Consider the following 13,172-nt stretch of genomic DNA (forward strand, 5'->3'; position numbering starts at 1 on the left):
AGTCCCACAGAGTGATCAGTGCTCCCATAAGCAGTCAAGACGCCACTGCTGGCAGGCCCTGGGTGGGAACTGACACTGTCCTGTGGACAACTGTGCCCTGGTATCTATCCACAGTGAGGACGTGCAATAGCTGAGAGACCAGCAGTGGCAGTTCCCATGAACCTGAAGAGCAAACATGGGATGTTTGTACCCAAACCCAATCCCACAAACTGCTGAGCAGCTGGTCCAGCATCCCGGTTGCTCACCTACATTCCTCCTTCCCCCTGTGGCTGCAGTAGTTCCCAAAAGAGAAGGAAACACAAAAGTATTGAAAACCAAGTGTATTCAAAACACACACAGTAAGAAAATTGCATGTGAACACTGAGCGCATCCTGTCCTCCCTGAACACCTCCAGCTGAGGGCTCCTCCACTGCTACTCCCAAAACCAGCACCATGGGTACTTCACCCTCAACAAACAGGTGTGAGAGATGGTGTTCAGTTTAGGTGCCAGCACTTCAATCCAGCCATAATTCACATCTGCTGACCACTGCACAAAGGTAACACCCAGTAAGGCAGGGGAAGGAAGCCCCTTCCCTAAGGCTTCTGGACACTCCCCAGCACGTACGAAGAAGCATTCACTGCCCTTACAGATCACCACTAATATTAGAAATAGTTGTATTTCAGTTCTCATCTTCCTCTGCCCTCCCTCCCCTGCAGAAACCAAGCACAAGGTCAACCCATGTGGGCACCTGGGGAAATGTCAAGCGCCAGGCACAAAGGCCTGGAGCTGAGAGGCTGGCTGGTTCATGGAGAGTTGAAAGCAGTTTCAATTACCACCCCGCAGGCTGCACAGTCGCCAGAGATGGGAAAAGAGAATCCCTGAGGGTGCTTGCAATCCAAGGGGCGTGGATAAGGCAGACAAAATGCTTTTCGAATGCTCCCACTCGGTCTCTCCTGCAGATGAGCCCGTAACAACTAGCGACAAACAAACAGCAACATGCCATCTATGTGGCCAGCAATCCTCTCCCTGTTGTGCCTAGCTACAAGGCAAAACAGCGAACGAAGTTGCTAAACAGACTTGGCTGGGCATTTAACTACTTAACTCTGTTCTATTTACAAGGTCTTCAGCAGCTCAGCACTCCCTTAATCCATAAGGCACAAAACGAGCAAGAGAATGTGCAGCTTAGTCCCCTGGATCATGATCTCTGTAGCGTTCCTGTGAGGGCTACAAGACGGAGGTCTCATCACACAGGAGCATGAGGCGAATTCCACTGCCAGCCTCAGAACTGCTGGACAATCAGCTTCCGCTTCACATCCCGGCTAAACCTGTTCATCTTGAACACTTCACTGTCGTAGAAGGCAGAGAGGTTGTGGATGTTGATCTGCCGAGCCTGGGAGGAGGAGGAGGGAAGGGAGAGGTAAATGTTTATTTAAAAAAAAAGTAAGAACTATGTGGTTTTCCATAGCGGAGGACGCATAAAATTTGACAGTCAGCAATCTCTGCTCAGCAGGAACCAGAACTGCAGTAGCAGGGGAGACTGCAGGTCAGGAGGAAGGAGCATTAGCAGAGCTGAGCTGAGCAAAGAGAGGATGCTGGCTCAGCATCTGCCTGCTCTCTGCTCGTCCTTTTACTTCTACTAGAGCTAGAACATAACTACTGTCCAAAAGCCCCCAATACCTTGCCCAATGGGAAACAGTTTTGCAGGAGACCTCTGGCTGGGGGTGGTCACAGTGGCAGCACCAAGCTGTGGCTCTGGAAGTAGTTACTCTGCATATTTGATGCAAGGAGCAGAAAAGCAGCAACCCAGGAAATCAAATACCGCTTTAGTGGCAAGCAAGGTCAATACTTTGCACAGAAAGGCAGAGCCAGGAGCACAGCCCCTGGACTGGGATGAGGATGCATTAAGGAGGAGGAGGGTGAGCCTCAGGAGGGATTGGAAAAGTTCATACAGCGATTTTTCTGCTCATTGCTTCTTCATGTGCAGATGCCAGGAAACTTGTGTCCCCATTCACTTGCAAAGCACCAGCCGTAATGCAGGATTTACCACTCTAACCCCAAAGCTTTATGGGGGTGCATGAGAACTCAGCAGGAAGAATTTGGCACTCCCGAAGAAGAGAGAAGCAGAGACAGATGAGACAGCCCCGATACTGGGTTAAATTAACACCATTTTTTTTCTGGTACCATAACTCAGGAAGGGAAGTTACAAGTCTGAGAGCACCTTTGGTTCTGAGGCTGCAGAGAGAGAGCAGGAACCAGCCTCAGAGAAGGCTTGTTACGGTAAGCCCATACCTTATCCACTAGGTCCTTCTCTGGGACTTCTATGGTGTCTTGCTGGGCCCCATAGCGGTTCCTCTGGTACATCACCTGCTCTGCAACCAGCTGCTTCAGGATGAACAGCAGCAGCTCGTTGTTGTCTCGCTTGAATGAAAGGTAGCGGGAGAACGTCTGGGAGGGAGGACGAGATGAGCCAAGAGGGTCAGGAACTGAGTGACGCACTGCGGTCTCCCATGCCCAACACCAAGCAACCCCCTCTTCCCACAGAGCACAAGGGGAACCAAATGACACCGCTGTCACCTGCGCCCTCACTGTCTCTTAAGGGACTTCAGCCTTGCCAAGCTGCCACCTGCACATGCAGTTAAAACACAGCCCTGTGACAGCCGCAACACTCCTCTGCCGGCTGCTCTTACACCCATTAAAAATCTCTGCAGGGGCCCTGGAGCCTCTCAGGGGCTGGCAATGCACTGCTGTGGAGGTGTGCTGCCCGCGGGGGAACCGGCCATGGCCCTGGGGAAGGTGTAGAGCAGCTTTCCTTAACCCAGGCTGCCTTGTGCCTCCCCAGCAGACGCTCACATTTGGCTGGCTGTTTCCAGCCAAAGAGAGAGGCCACGAGTCGTCCAGACTGAGGGCAGACACTCAGAGTGGATAAATGCCAGGCTGTGGCCAGCCAAGAGCTGTTCAGAGCCAGCCCCTGCCACTCAGAGGAAAGGGCAGGCTGTGCACTAAACCACAGTGAGTGCTGCCCTGTGGTTAACTGTCCCCTGAGGAGCCCTAGAAAAAACGTGAAGAAACTAACTGCCTGCTCAAGCTCTATCACCTGGCAGCAGCAGCAGTCAGAGTCCTGCACCAAAATAGCAGGGAAAGTGTCAAAAAAAGAAAAGAGACACAGCAGTGCTTTTGATACAGAGGCTCGGGGCATACTTCCTTCTCAACCCTAACCAAAACATGCCCCCACCACAGACTAACGAAGGGCAGTCACATAGCAGTGCCTTCAGACTCACAGTACTCCATTTACATGGGCTCAGTGCCTGACTCCACAGGACAGACCCCCGCGGAGCCTGGAAGAGTCTCTTCGCACAGCCAGGGCAGTGCAAGGAGGCTGCAGTTGAACCCACAGGGTCTGGGGTGCAGCTGCAGCCCTCAGCTCAGCCGGTGCCCACCTTGCGCATACTCCGCATGACGCTGAACTTCTGTGTGTCAATGAAGCTCTCCAGCATCACTCGGATGGCCATATTGACGTCGTCCTCCACCACATAGTCCCGCAGGTGCATGCGGGCATGAGCCTCGGCCATCCGGATCATGGACTCAATGTGACGCACTGTGATGGGGATGCTGCCGGTTGCCTAAGGAGGGAGAGGAGGAGGCAACTCCTTACTGAAGGATGAAAGACATGGGACAAGACAGATGGCTTCTGGCCCAGGACCTACTTCGTACTGTAGGGAGCTGCTCCAGCACCTTTGAGCCTCTCAGGCTAAGGAGGCTCTGCCACCTGCTGGCATGTTCTGCATAGGGTGGTACCGGCTCAACAGTTTAATTCAGCAGGGTGCGAGGGGATGGCTCAACAGTTTAATTCAGCAGGGTGCGAGGGGATGCTACAGGGGATGCTTCGTGGGGTCCCTCGTCCCTCTTTGCCATTGTTTAGTGACTTTCCAGGAACAGCAATCCCGCTTCCTCCAGCAACTTTTAGGAGGAGTTAAAGAAACAAAAAGCCAATTAAAAAAGAAAGGATGTAATTTTCTCAAGCTCCAAAAATCTCCCTCTTCTACTTGGAGAGCATGAAACAAGCCCAAGAGATCCCATGGACAGAGAAGGGTGTTTCTACACAGAACGTCTCCCTGTAATGTACCAGGAGCACATGGGTCTGAGTGAATACAAACATCTCCTGTGAGTCTGCCAGATTGGGTGACAATAGGAGGACTTTGCCATGGCAGGCACTAGTACATGTGTCCAGTCCATCAGTCCACAGATCACCAACAGGCAAGACTTTGCATTTAGATGAAGAATCATCTGTTCAGCAGATAGTGCAGGATCTGCCTGTCTCACAAACAGTGGCACAGACTTTTGTGACGGGAATGGCAAGAATGTGTCAACATACGCTGGAGCAGTCTCAGGCTGATTTGCAGTCTCGATACACAATTATTCACCCCTTTCCTCAGTATTCTCACCATAGACTCTTTCCTGAGGTCACTGTACATCCGGGCCACCTTGTCCTGGTCCATCTGGTTGAGTTTCGGGTGGACCTTCTCTTTGGCATAGATGATGTATTTCCTCAAGATCTCCTGGGGAATGGGTTCAACCCCGTATGTGTTGGGAAGAATGACCTCACTGGCATCCCCATTCACTGCCTCCTTGCTACCTGGGTGGTGCTTGACATGGCTGCCAACAACGAACCGGGCAAGCATTTCATCCTACAAGACAGCAGTGGAATAAGAGACACTGAAGATGCTCACTGGATAGCAAAACTCAGTGGGCAACTGCAGCCGAGTATCCCAACAGCAGCATCACAAGCCCAGCACAAGCTCAGATTCATAGCGCAGCTCGTACCTGCACAGGGTCCACTGTGTCTCTCACCACGCACAGGATATCGAATCGAGAGATGATGGGCTCTGTCAGGTCTACATTCTCCGAGAAAGTTAACGATGGGTCATATCGCCCACCTAGATCATAGAGACAAACCTCAAAGTCAAACACAGGCTCCAGGGCTGAAGCTGTGAAGCAAGCATAGACCTCCTGCACAGAGACTTTACTGCTCGCTTCACCTGGAGAAACCAGGCAGAGCGAGGGGAAGCTGTGCCACAGTTCTCATGACAGCAGGACTCATGCTGGAGGCCTGAGATGGTCCTGTGGTCTCTCAGCACTTACCTATGGGATTAGCAGCAGCAATAACGGTGCAGCGGGCTTGCAAGGATGTGACAATGCCTGCTTTGGAGATGGAAATGCTTTGCTGCTCCATGGCTTCGTGGATGCTGGTCCTATCTTGATCATTCATCTGTAAGAAAGCAAGAACGACTTAAACTGAATCTGTGTCTATACCCATCACCCAACACATCAAGGGGAATCAGCTCCAGACGCTCTGAAAAAGTAGCAAACTGCACTATGGACCAGTAAGGGCCTAAGCAAACTGCAGGAGTCTCGGTCAGCTGGGAGACGGCACCATGAGTTAGTGTCTCCTCATCACAGAGGTTACAGCCGGTCCCTCCCGTTAATCCTTCCCACACAGATGAAGCTAGGCCTCACCTTGTCAAATTCATCGATCAGGCAGACACCTCTGTCAGCCAGCACGAGGGCTCCTGCCTCCAAAGTCCACTCCTTGCTGACAGGGTGCCTCTGGACATAGGCTGTGAGGCCCACAGCAGAAGCACCCTGGCCAGTGGTGAAGATTGCTCTGCTAGATGCCTTCTCTATGTATTTAAGAAACTGTGATTTCGCAGTACCGGGGTCTCCGCACAGAAGCACGTTGATGTCACCACGGACTTTGTGTTTGCCGCCTGCAAAAGTAATGGGAGAGACACACTGGCAGCTGAGTGCATGGCTTGATAGCAACCCTGCCCTGAACACCACAAAGCTGAAGGGAAGGCAAAGAGTAGGCAGGGAAACCACTTTACAGGAAAGTTGAGGGAAAAAGAAAGTCAGCTTTGGAAGCGGTCGCATGTGTAAAAGAGCATTTTTAACCTTGCTGAACACATCCTTCTAAGAAGGAGATGATAACAAATCAGGACACCAAAAGGTCAGACCTCTGAAGGGGCATCAAACATGACCTCCTAGAGGAGGAGGGATAAAAACTTGCCCAGCATTGCAGCAGGAGCTGTTTTCAGTCTTAGCGTTCTACTGTCACACTAGAGTTTTCAGTGTGATAAAAGCAGCCACTTCCATCACAGATACCCCTCAGTCTGTTACCTCACCTGTCACCACAACACACAGACAACTCTAACCACTCTCATTGCAACAGCTCAGACAAACCCAGATCCATTTGCTTTTGGCTGAGTGAAGGAGCCCCAAGTGACACAAGTGACACTCACCCGGGTTTTTGGGCTCTCCACCGAAGAGAGCTAAAGCCAAGCCCCTCTTGATATCTTCATGCCCATAAATAGATGGGGCAATGCTGGCAAAAATCTGAAAGGAAAACAAGAGGAGTTGTCCAGGGAATACCATTTCCCAGTCTGGGCAGAATTTGGCATGAAAATCAGCAAGGAGCTGTATCTACAGTTACCCTTACAATACTGCTGTCTTTGAAGAATCTTTTATTGTCCATGGTGAGGGGGCTTTTTCAAAGGTAACTACCCACCCAGCATCCCCTAAAGGTGCTTCACAAAAACGGTGCTGTTGGGGCACAGCAGATTGTGTAGTCTGGCACTGGAAGCCGCTGTCACTGCCTCCACACTCCTGTTGTGCACAAAGCACACCGCAGTGGCTGTTATCAGTTGTTGCGAAGCTGAAGACCTTGATTTGAGACTTACTCACTGCACCTGATAGTAGTTGCATGGGCTATGCCTCACATGAATTGTCATCATGGTCAAATATTATGAACAACTGGTTTATTTTCTCAAGGGTATTCTGATAATAGCCTGATGCTTGAGACTACTGACATTAAAACAATCCTGGCCCAACTGAAGCTGCTCCACCCACTGGGAGCAGCAGTCAGTATAAAAATGGCATGACCAAGGCAACAGAGTTAAGTCCCCCTATTACAGAGCTTAAACCTGACCCAAGTGAGGTTCAACAGGCACCAATCCAGGAGCTTTGTTCTTTCAATTACTGGATTCAGGTCTTAGCATGCAGAGAGAAGCAAAGCTAAGATCTCTACCACAGCTTAAGCTAAGTAATAACATCCCCTTACGGGGATCGGGGACGCAAACACTGGCCCCTCAGAACACTTCCCCCACTTTGCTTTCAAGATACGGGGAGAGAAAACAATGATCAGATATAAGCAGTGTCTGAGAGTCTCTCACCCGTCTTCCAGCCCTGTTGTGATGTGGAAGGCTCAGAGAAGGAAGGGGAGAAACAGAAAACTTGAGCCCAAAAGTACAAGGGAAGTTTCTTACTTACTTCCCTCCTATAACTCACTCTCATCAACAGCTGTGTGAGAGCTACAGAAGACCAGAAGACCATTCAGGGGAAACTGGGATGTCTAAAAGCTTCTTTAACCACTGTTTAGTCAGCTGACACCTTTCATCACTTTCTTATCCAGCTGCCAGGTGATGGCAAGCTATCAACAGGAAAAGAAGGGATGCCTGAGGCTGACTCACCTTCTCCCCAATTTGCTCATCCTTGGACAGACCCACAATCACTTTCACATCTTCATCAGTCAGTTCTCCAATAGCCAGCTTGTTGTCCTTCTTGGCGATGTGGTTGGCCAGGATCACAGTCGCGAACACTGGGAACCCATTGGCAGTGTTCAAGGAACCGTCATAGTTGTTGTGGTAGATCCCTGTTAGCTCCTGGGAACCAGGAGATGATATGTCACTGCCTGCACAGTACAAAACAACCTCCTCTCCATTTTAAGATACCAGTCTCGAAAGTAGCTGCCCAAATGCATCTGAGGGCAATCCCTCCCCACATCCCCACAGATGTTCCCATGATGCTGTTGTCAGAGTTTTAAAATGCTCTGTGCTCACCCCATACTTGAGTTCAACGATGTACTCACAATCTCATCCCCTGGCTTGCAGCTGTCCACCAGATCAGCGAGGAGAATGGCATCCTTGGAGCGGGGCAGCCTGCCGGCAGCTACCTTCCCAGGGCTCTCCTGGATTTTGATGCGCTGATAGTTCTGATAGACTGTCTGCAGCAACAAAATAAAAGTTACCCAGCAAGTCGGGCAGGCATCAGCATGGGCGATGCTTTTCAAAGGAACCTCACCAGCAAAGGTCCAGTCACAGATTTACTATACTTTGGTTAGAAAACTATGGGCATGGGAGGATGGAGGTTGTGAGGAGCAATTCCAGGGTGTGATAGACAATGGGGACAGGAAAGCACTTTGCCACATCTCACCACTGTGTTTCAGCCACCACAGTGTTTGTCCACCCAAATACTGGACTGGTTCCTGGGAAGAGGATGCTCCACTTGTGATGGTTAAAGATATCAAAGCAAAGTATCAAAGTCAGAAACTCCACACCAATGGTTTTGCTATTGCCCTCTAGTCTCCTTAACTGGCAGATCAGGAAATACTGACCTAGCTTGGGAAGGAGGAGAGCTGGACAGTCTGTGTCTGCATTTCTACAACATGGATAGGTAACTGTATCCCACAGAGATAACCATGGCAAAAGATTCAGTCCACTTATGAGGCAGTAAATGAGTTTTGGCTGCTAAATTGGGCAGATTCAGGTCAAGAGCTCAAATAGAAAAGATTTATCTTCACAGGCCCCTGGATATAGCAGTAGACTCCTCTGCCAGCACCAAGCCTGTTCAAAGGGTGGGAGCCAAGGCAGGGCTGGGAGGAACAGGCAGCGCAGCAGCCTGGGCAGGACAAGCAGACAGCCCTGTCCAGGCAAGCACATCTCTTACCTCTTCCATGTTGATTTCAAAGGGGCCAAGAGACTGACACTCTGGACAGGAACCAGGTTTCACCTCCTGGTTCTGGGACTGGAAAAAGGGTCCCAGGATGAAGCTGCACTTGCTGCAGTTGTATTTGACCATGCTGAGCTGAGGCAGGACCCCTGTGCAACTTGTCACCACTCCACTGGTCCGGATCAACTGATTCAAGTGCAGTTGCCTGAGGAGAGACAGAGAGATGCTGGATGCCTGTAGGACAGAGAAGGCAGAACACCCTACAGAAATACTCTTGCTACAAGGCACAACTCCCAAAGGCCTGGTAAGAAACAGTTATCAGTAGGGAGTTTTCCACCAAGGTTTGTGTTTTACGTTGGCGATACTGGAAATGCATCCTTAATACAAGTTTTTTCCTGGAATAAGCTCAGTCATCCTGTTGGACTTATCCACAGGTTTAGCTACCAGATGAGTCCTCCTAAGCAGCCCAATGCCTGCTGCAGGCCCCACAGCCACTGCTGGTAATTCTGCTGCTTACCTGAGCGACCGCAACTCTTCCACCAGAGGGAGGTGGGAGATACGGACGTGGATCTCCTGAGCAATACGATCATATTTGGGGTACATGGCCAACACTACTTCCTTGGCTGCTTCATCAAAGATCTTCAGCATTTCTGCTGGGGCCTCAGGCAGAAAGTAGGCAAGAACATGTTCCTGGGCTGCCAGATCCTCGTAGTTCACCACCAGACTCTCTCTGTTCTCTTAAGAAAAAGATGGGGTGAATTGTATTTTCAACCTGCTCACTCCTCAGGGAGTCTGCAAAAGATAGCCAGAACAGACAAGCCTGTATCCTGCAGGCTGCAGTTTGCAGATGTCTGCACCTTCCCGGAAAAATATTTAGAGGTCAACAATTTGAAAACAGGTGGAAAACTCTTTTTTATTTATCTCTCTAACAAATTCTTCATCAGTACCAAGCTTGCGATTGTTCCTCTCCAGTTCAGTACAGATACTTCCCAGGCTCAGTGTTCCTAAGACTCAAAAGCCTCAGCCCAACACACAACTCTCCCACAGACCTCCAGGAAACAGAAGTACAATAGGAGAGACAACTGTGCTGAATGGCTGGCAAAAACCTTCTGCATCTTACATTCCTGGAAAGGGACAAGACAAATGCCTTTTGTTTTCTAGCTGTATAACACTGACCCTGATGCACTACTCAAGCTTCTGGAGCTTCTGCCTCAACATAAAGAAATATCAACAACTGTAGTTACATGAGCTGTTCCTAGATGTGACAATTTCTGCTTTCAAAATTTATCAATGACAGCCTTAATGACTGCTTCTTCTGGCATTACCTAGTTAGAATACAAGGCTGCAACGCTGACATGGTTTTCAAAGTCACAAGGTCTATTTGTGTCCCCTCACTGGATAATCCAGTTTCCAGTGTGAGAAAGTAACTAGCACAGACAGCAAGCAATTGTTGTCTCTTTCAGATCACAAGCTTGCAGACCACTGTCTGCTGCCCCACATATTCTTTTGCTAGCATTTCTACGATGTGAATATTAATGAGTAGCAGACGCCAGGGGCCTTCTAATTAGTCAGCCAGAATCAAAGATAGCAGACATGTTGCCATTATTCATTTATCTCCATCAGCATCAGAGTTTCTTAAAGTGCTGACTCAATGTCTGGGTCAAACAGGGCAGGCAGAAAAAACGCACCTATGGACCAGATCACTGCAAAGTACTGTGACCCACATAAAGAGGAGAGAGCCTCTGATCACCCAGCCCTACCTTTGCACATGTCACTTATCCTCTCCTTGAAGACATTGTGCCCATGGTCATCCACATGGGTCTTCAAGAAGTTCTTAAATCGGTGGTAAATCTCAAGCCGGGGAGCTGCCATGGAAACCCACTCCCTCACTGAATGCCCTTTCATGTCTTCCAGATTCTCAATGCTCTCAATCATATCTTCATCTTCCTCTTCCATGCCATCAGCAGCTCGTTCTGCCAGCCGCCTCTTCCGTGAAGGACGGTCTTCGTCTTCATCGTCACTATCTAAGGGTTGGGAGGAAAAATTGTTAAAGAGCTGAGATTCCCATTACCACCCTTTGGATTAGTCACAGCTGGATTGCACGGGCTGTGGAAGCAAAGACGTCAGAGCCTGGCATGCAAATCAAGAGCCATCCCAGGCCCAGCCTAAATCCAATTCTAGCCTGGCTCCTACATCTTCCGCAAGGTAGCTAAAGACTTTATGGGGGTGAATAAAAAGATTTGCATAGAAGAGCACAGTCATGTCCATTAATGCACTGAGGGAGGAAGGCCAAGGAATGGGCTTCCAAGTGCATCAAAAGGCTCTCCCACCCAGCCCACAAAAGTCTCTACAGGAACACCAACAAACTCCACAGCATACACTTGGTAGAATCCCAAACCCTTGATACTGGCCCAGAACCCTGACTTTGTTTCAGCAAAGAAGAGACAACTAGAAAAACACACCAAATGAGCCCCTAGAAAGCCCAAATCAAAGGGATCATGCACTGGGGAGTCCAGCCAAGCCCACAGCCAGAGATTTCACTATGAGCCCAAATACACTGGAGCTCTAGAGACCTCCCTGCTACTCTGAGCGTGACAGTCCAGCTCCCCCGCAAGGGCTGGGTTATAGTCAACCACACGGGGATCAGCAGCCCGCTTGGTACAGCTCATATCCACCTACCGTAAAGCAGCCCCCTCCTCATGCGGCCCATGCCCTGCTCCAGCTCACGGTCTCGCTGCCTCATTACTCGCTCTGCAGCTTCCCGCTGGCTGGCGGTCAGCTCCTCCACATCTTCATCGTCCAAGGCCAGGCCCTCTGCTTCGTAAACATCCAGCTCAGGGATGGGGCGGTAGTCCCTAGCACACACACACACATAGCGCTGCATCAGGCCAGGCTCCAGAAGGCATTTCTCCAGCCCTTCTCTGGCTACTGCTGGGCAGGTGTCAGGACAGTTGTTTTGCAGCAAGACTGAACAGGTTGAGCAGGAAGGCACTTCACAACGGAAGATGCCCTGCAGCTCAAAGGGCTCCAGCACCGCGGTTATAAATGCCAGCATTCAAGCCTTTGTATTATAAAGTTCACCAGCTTGCCGGCAGGCCTGGCTGAGTAACAAAACACTAAAATGTACACCTGCAGGAGTAAGGAGCTGGGCTGGATGTGCACCACGCATCCAGGGAGATCCTCGTTTACTCACACTGGATCATGATGGCACTTTGCTGCCAGCTTGCAATTTGCTCAGTTCTTCCAGGACTCAAAGGACACCATGCGCTGACCTTTCTCCACTGTCCAGCAGCTCTTCAGCCCTCTCACCCCAGCTACCAGCACAGCAAAGGGACCCCACCGTGGCTGAGAGCCCCCTCCCCATGTCGCTGCCTGCGCTGACGTCCCTTAGCAAAACCCCATTCCCGGACACAAACCCCCCAGAAGCCGGCTCCCACCGGCTTCCTTACCTTTCCATCCCTTCCCCGATGAGCTCTTCTCCTTCTTCCTCCTCTTCGGGGAGCCCCTCGGTCCCCAGGAGCCCTTCGGACTCATCCTCGAAGGGGGGCAGGTCCCGGCCGGGGCTGGACGTGAAGGCATCGCCCCGGCGCGAGCTGCGCAGGGGGCTGGTGGCCGCCGCCTGCGACTCGGAGGAGTCCTGCCAGGAGAGGAGGGAGGGGGTGAGTGCGGGGGCCCGGGGCACCCTCCTCCCCGGCACCGGGCCGTGGGGGGAGAGGGGAGTCAGTGCTTCCAGGAGCCTCTGCAACGGGGGCGGCGGTCAGAAGGGGGCCATGGATCGTCGATGAGTCCTCTTTCCCGGGGGGGGAAGATTAAAATAATTAGCCCTCCCTGCAAATGACAAAGGAAATGCATGGGAGAGTAGGGCAGAATCCATTCTCCGAGCCCAGAGCCGCCGGAGCGGAAGGAAAGGGCCCCGATTCTCCCCCCGGCTCTTTTGTCCGGTACGGGGCACGTGGGAACCTTCCGACGGCATTTCGGGTCTCCCGGGCGAGCGCACCCCCATGCACCCTCCCTCCCCGCCCCCGAAATCCCCCTCCGGACCCCGCGCGATCGTGACCGCAGTGCCAAGACGCCCGCGGCGGGGAGGAATCGGGGTCTGCACCCCGCGGGGGTGGAGCCCCGAGTCGCGCCGCTCCGCTGCCCCGGCCCGGCCCGGCCGCTCACCGCCATCGCCGCCGCGTCTTCCTGCCCAGTCTGATTCCGCGCGAAAAACGACCCACGTGGTCAGCAAAAGCGCGCGAAACCTCATGAATAATGGATAGCCTCGGGGGCGGGCCCCGCCCCGCCGCGTGAATATGAATGAGGCGGCGGGCGGGGGGTGCGGTCACCTCCGGGCAGGACCGAGGGGGGTCGGGTGGCTGGTGGGCCGCAGTGACAAACTTTGGCAAACATTTGGGGATTTCCCTCTGGG

General features: G+C 51.6%; 1 protein-coding gene across 1 annotated transcript; it reads right to left on the bottom strand.

Moving 5' to 3' along the window:
- Positions 1–329: 329 nt before the first annotated feature.
- Positions 330–12,931, bottom strand: MCM2 (minichromosome maintenance complex component 2). The gene is made up of 16 exons (XM_059823479.1): positions 12,926–12,931; positions 12,211–12,398; positions 11,441–11,616; positions 10,522–10,785; positions 9,279–9,498; positions 8,759–8,966; positions 7,902–8,036; positions 7,504–7,695; positions 6,277–6,370; positions 5,495–5,745; positions 5,120–5,246; positions 4,802–4,914; positions 4,423–4,665; positions 3,418–3,600; positions 2,270–2,425; positions 330–1,370 (listed from the first exon to the last, which is right to left on the bottom strand). Exons 1-16 carry the CDS (start codon positions 12,929–12,931, stop codon positions 1,260–1,262), a joined length of 2,667 nt encoding a protein of 888 aa, XP_059679462.1. The 3' UTR covers positions 330–1,259.
- Between the last annotated feature and the right edge of the window lie 241 nt (positions 12,932–13,172).

The sequence above is a fragment of the Gavia stellata genome, chromosome 12, assembly GCF_030936135.1.
Source record: "Gavia stellata isolate bGavSte3 chromosome 12, bGavSte3.hap2, whole genome shotgun sequence".
In the NCBI taxonomy this organism is placed as follows: Eukaryota; Metazoa; Chordata; class Aves; order Gaviiformes; family Gaviidae; genus Gavia; species Gavia stellata.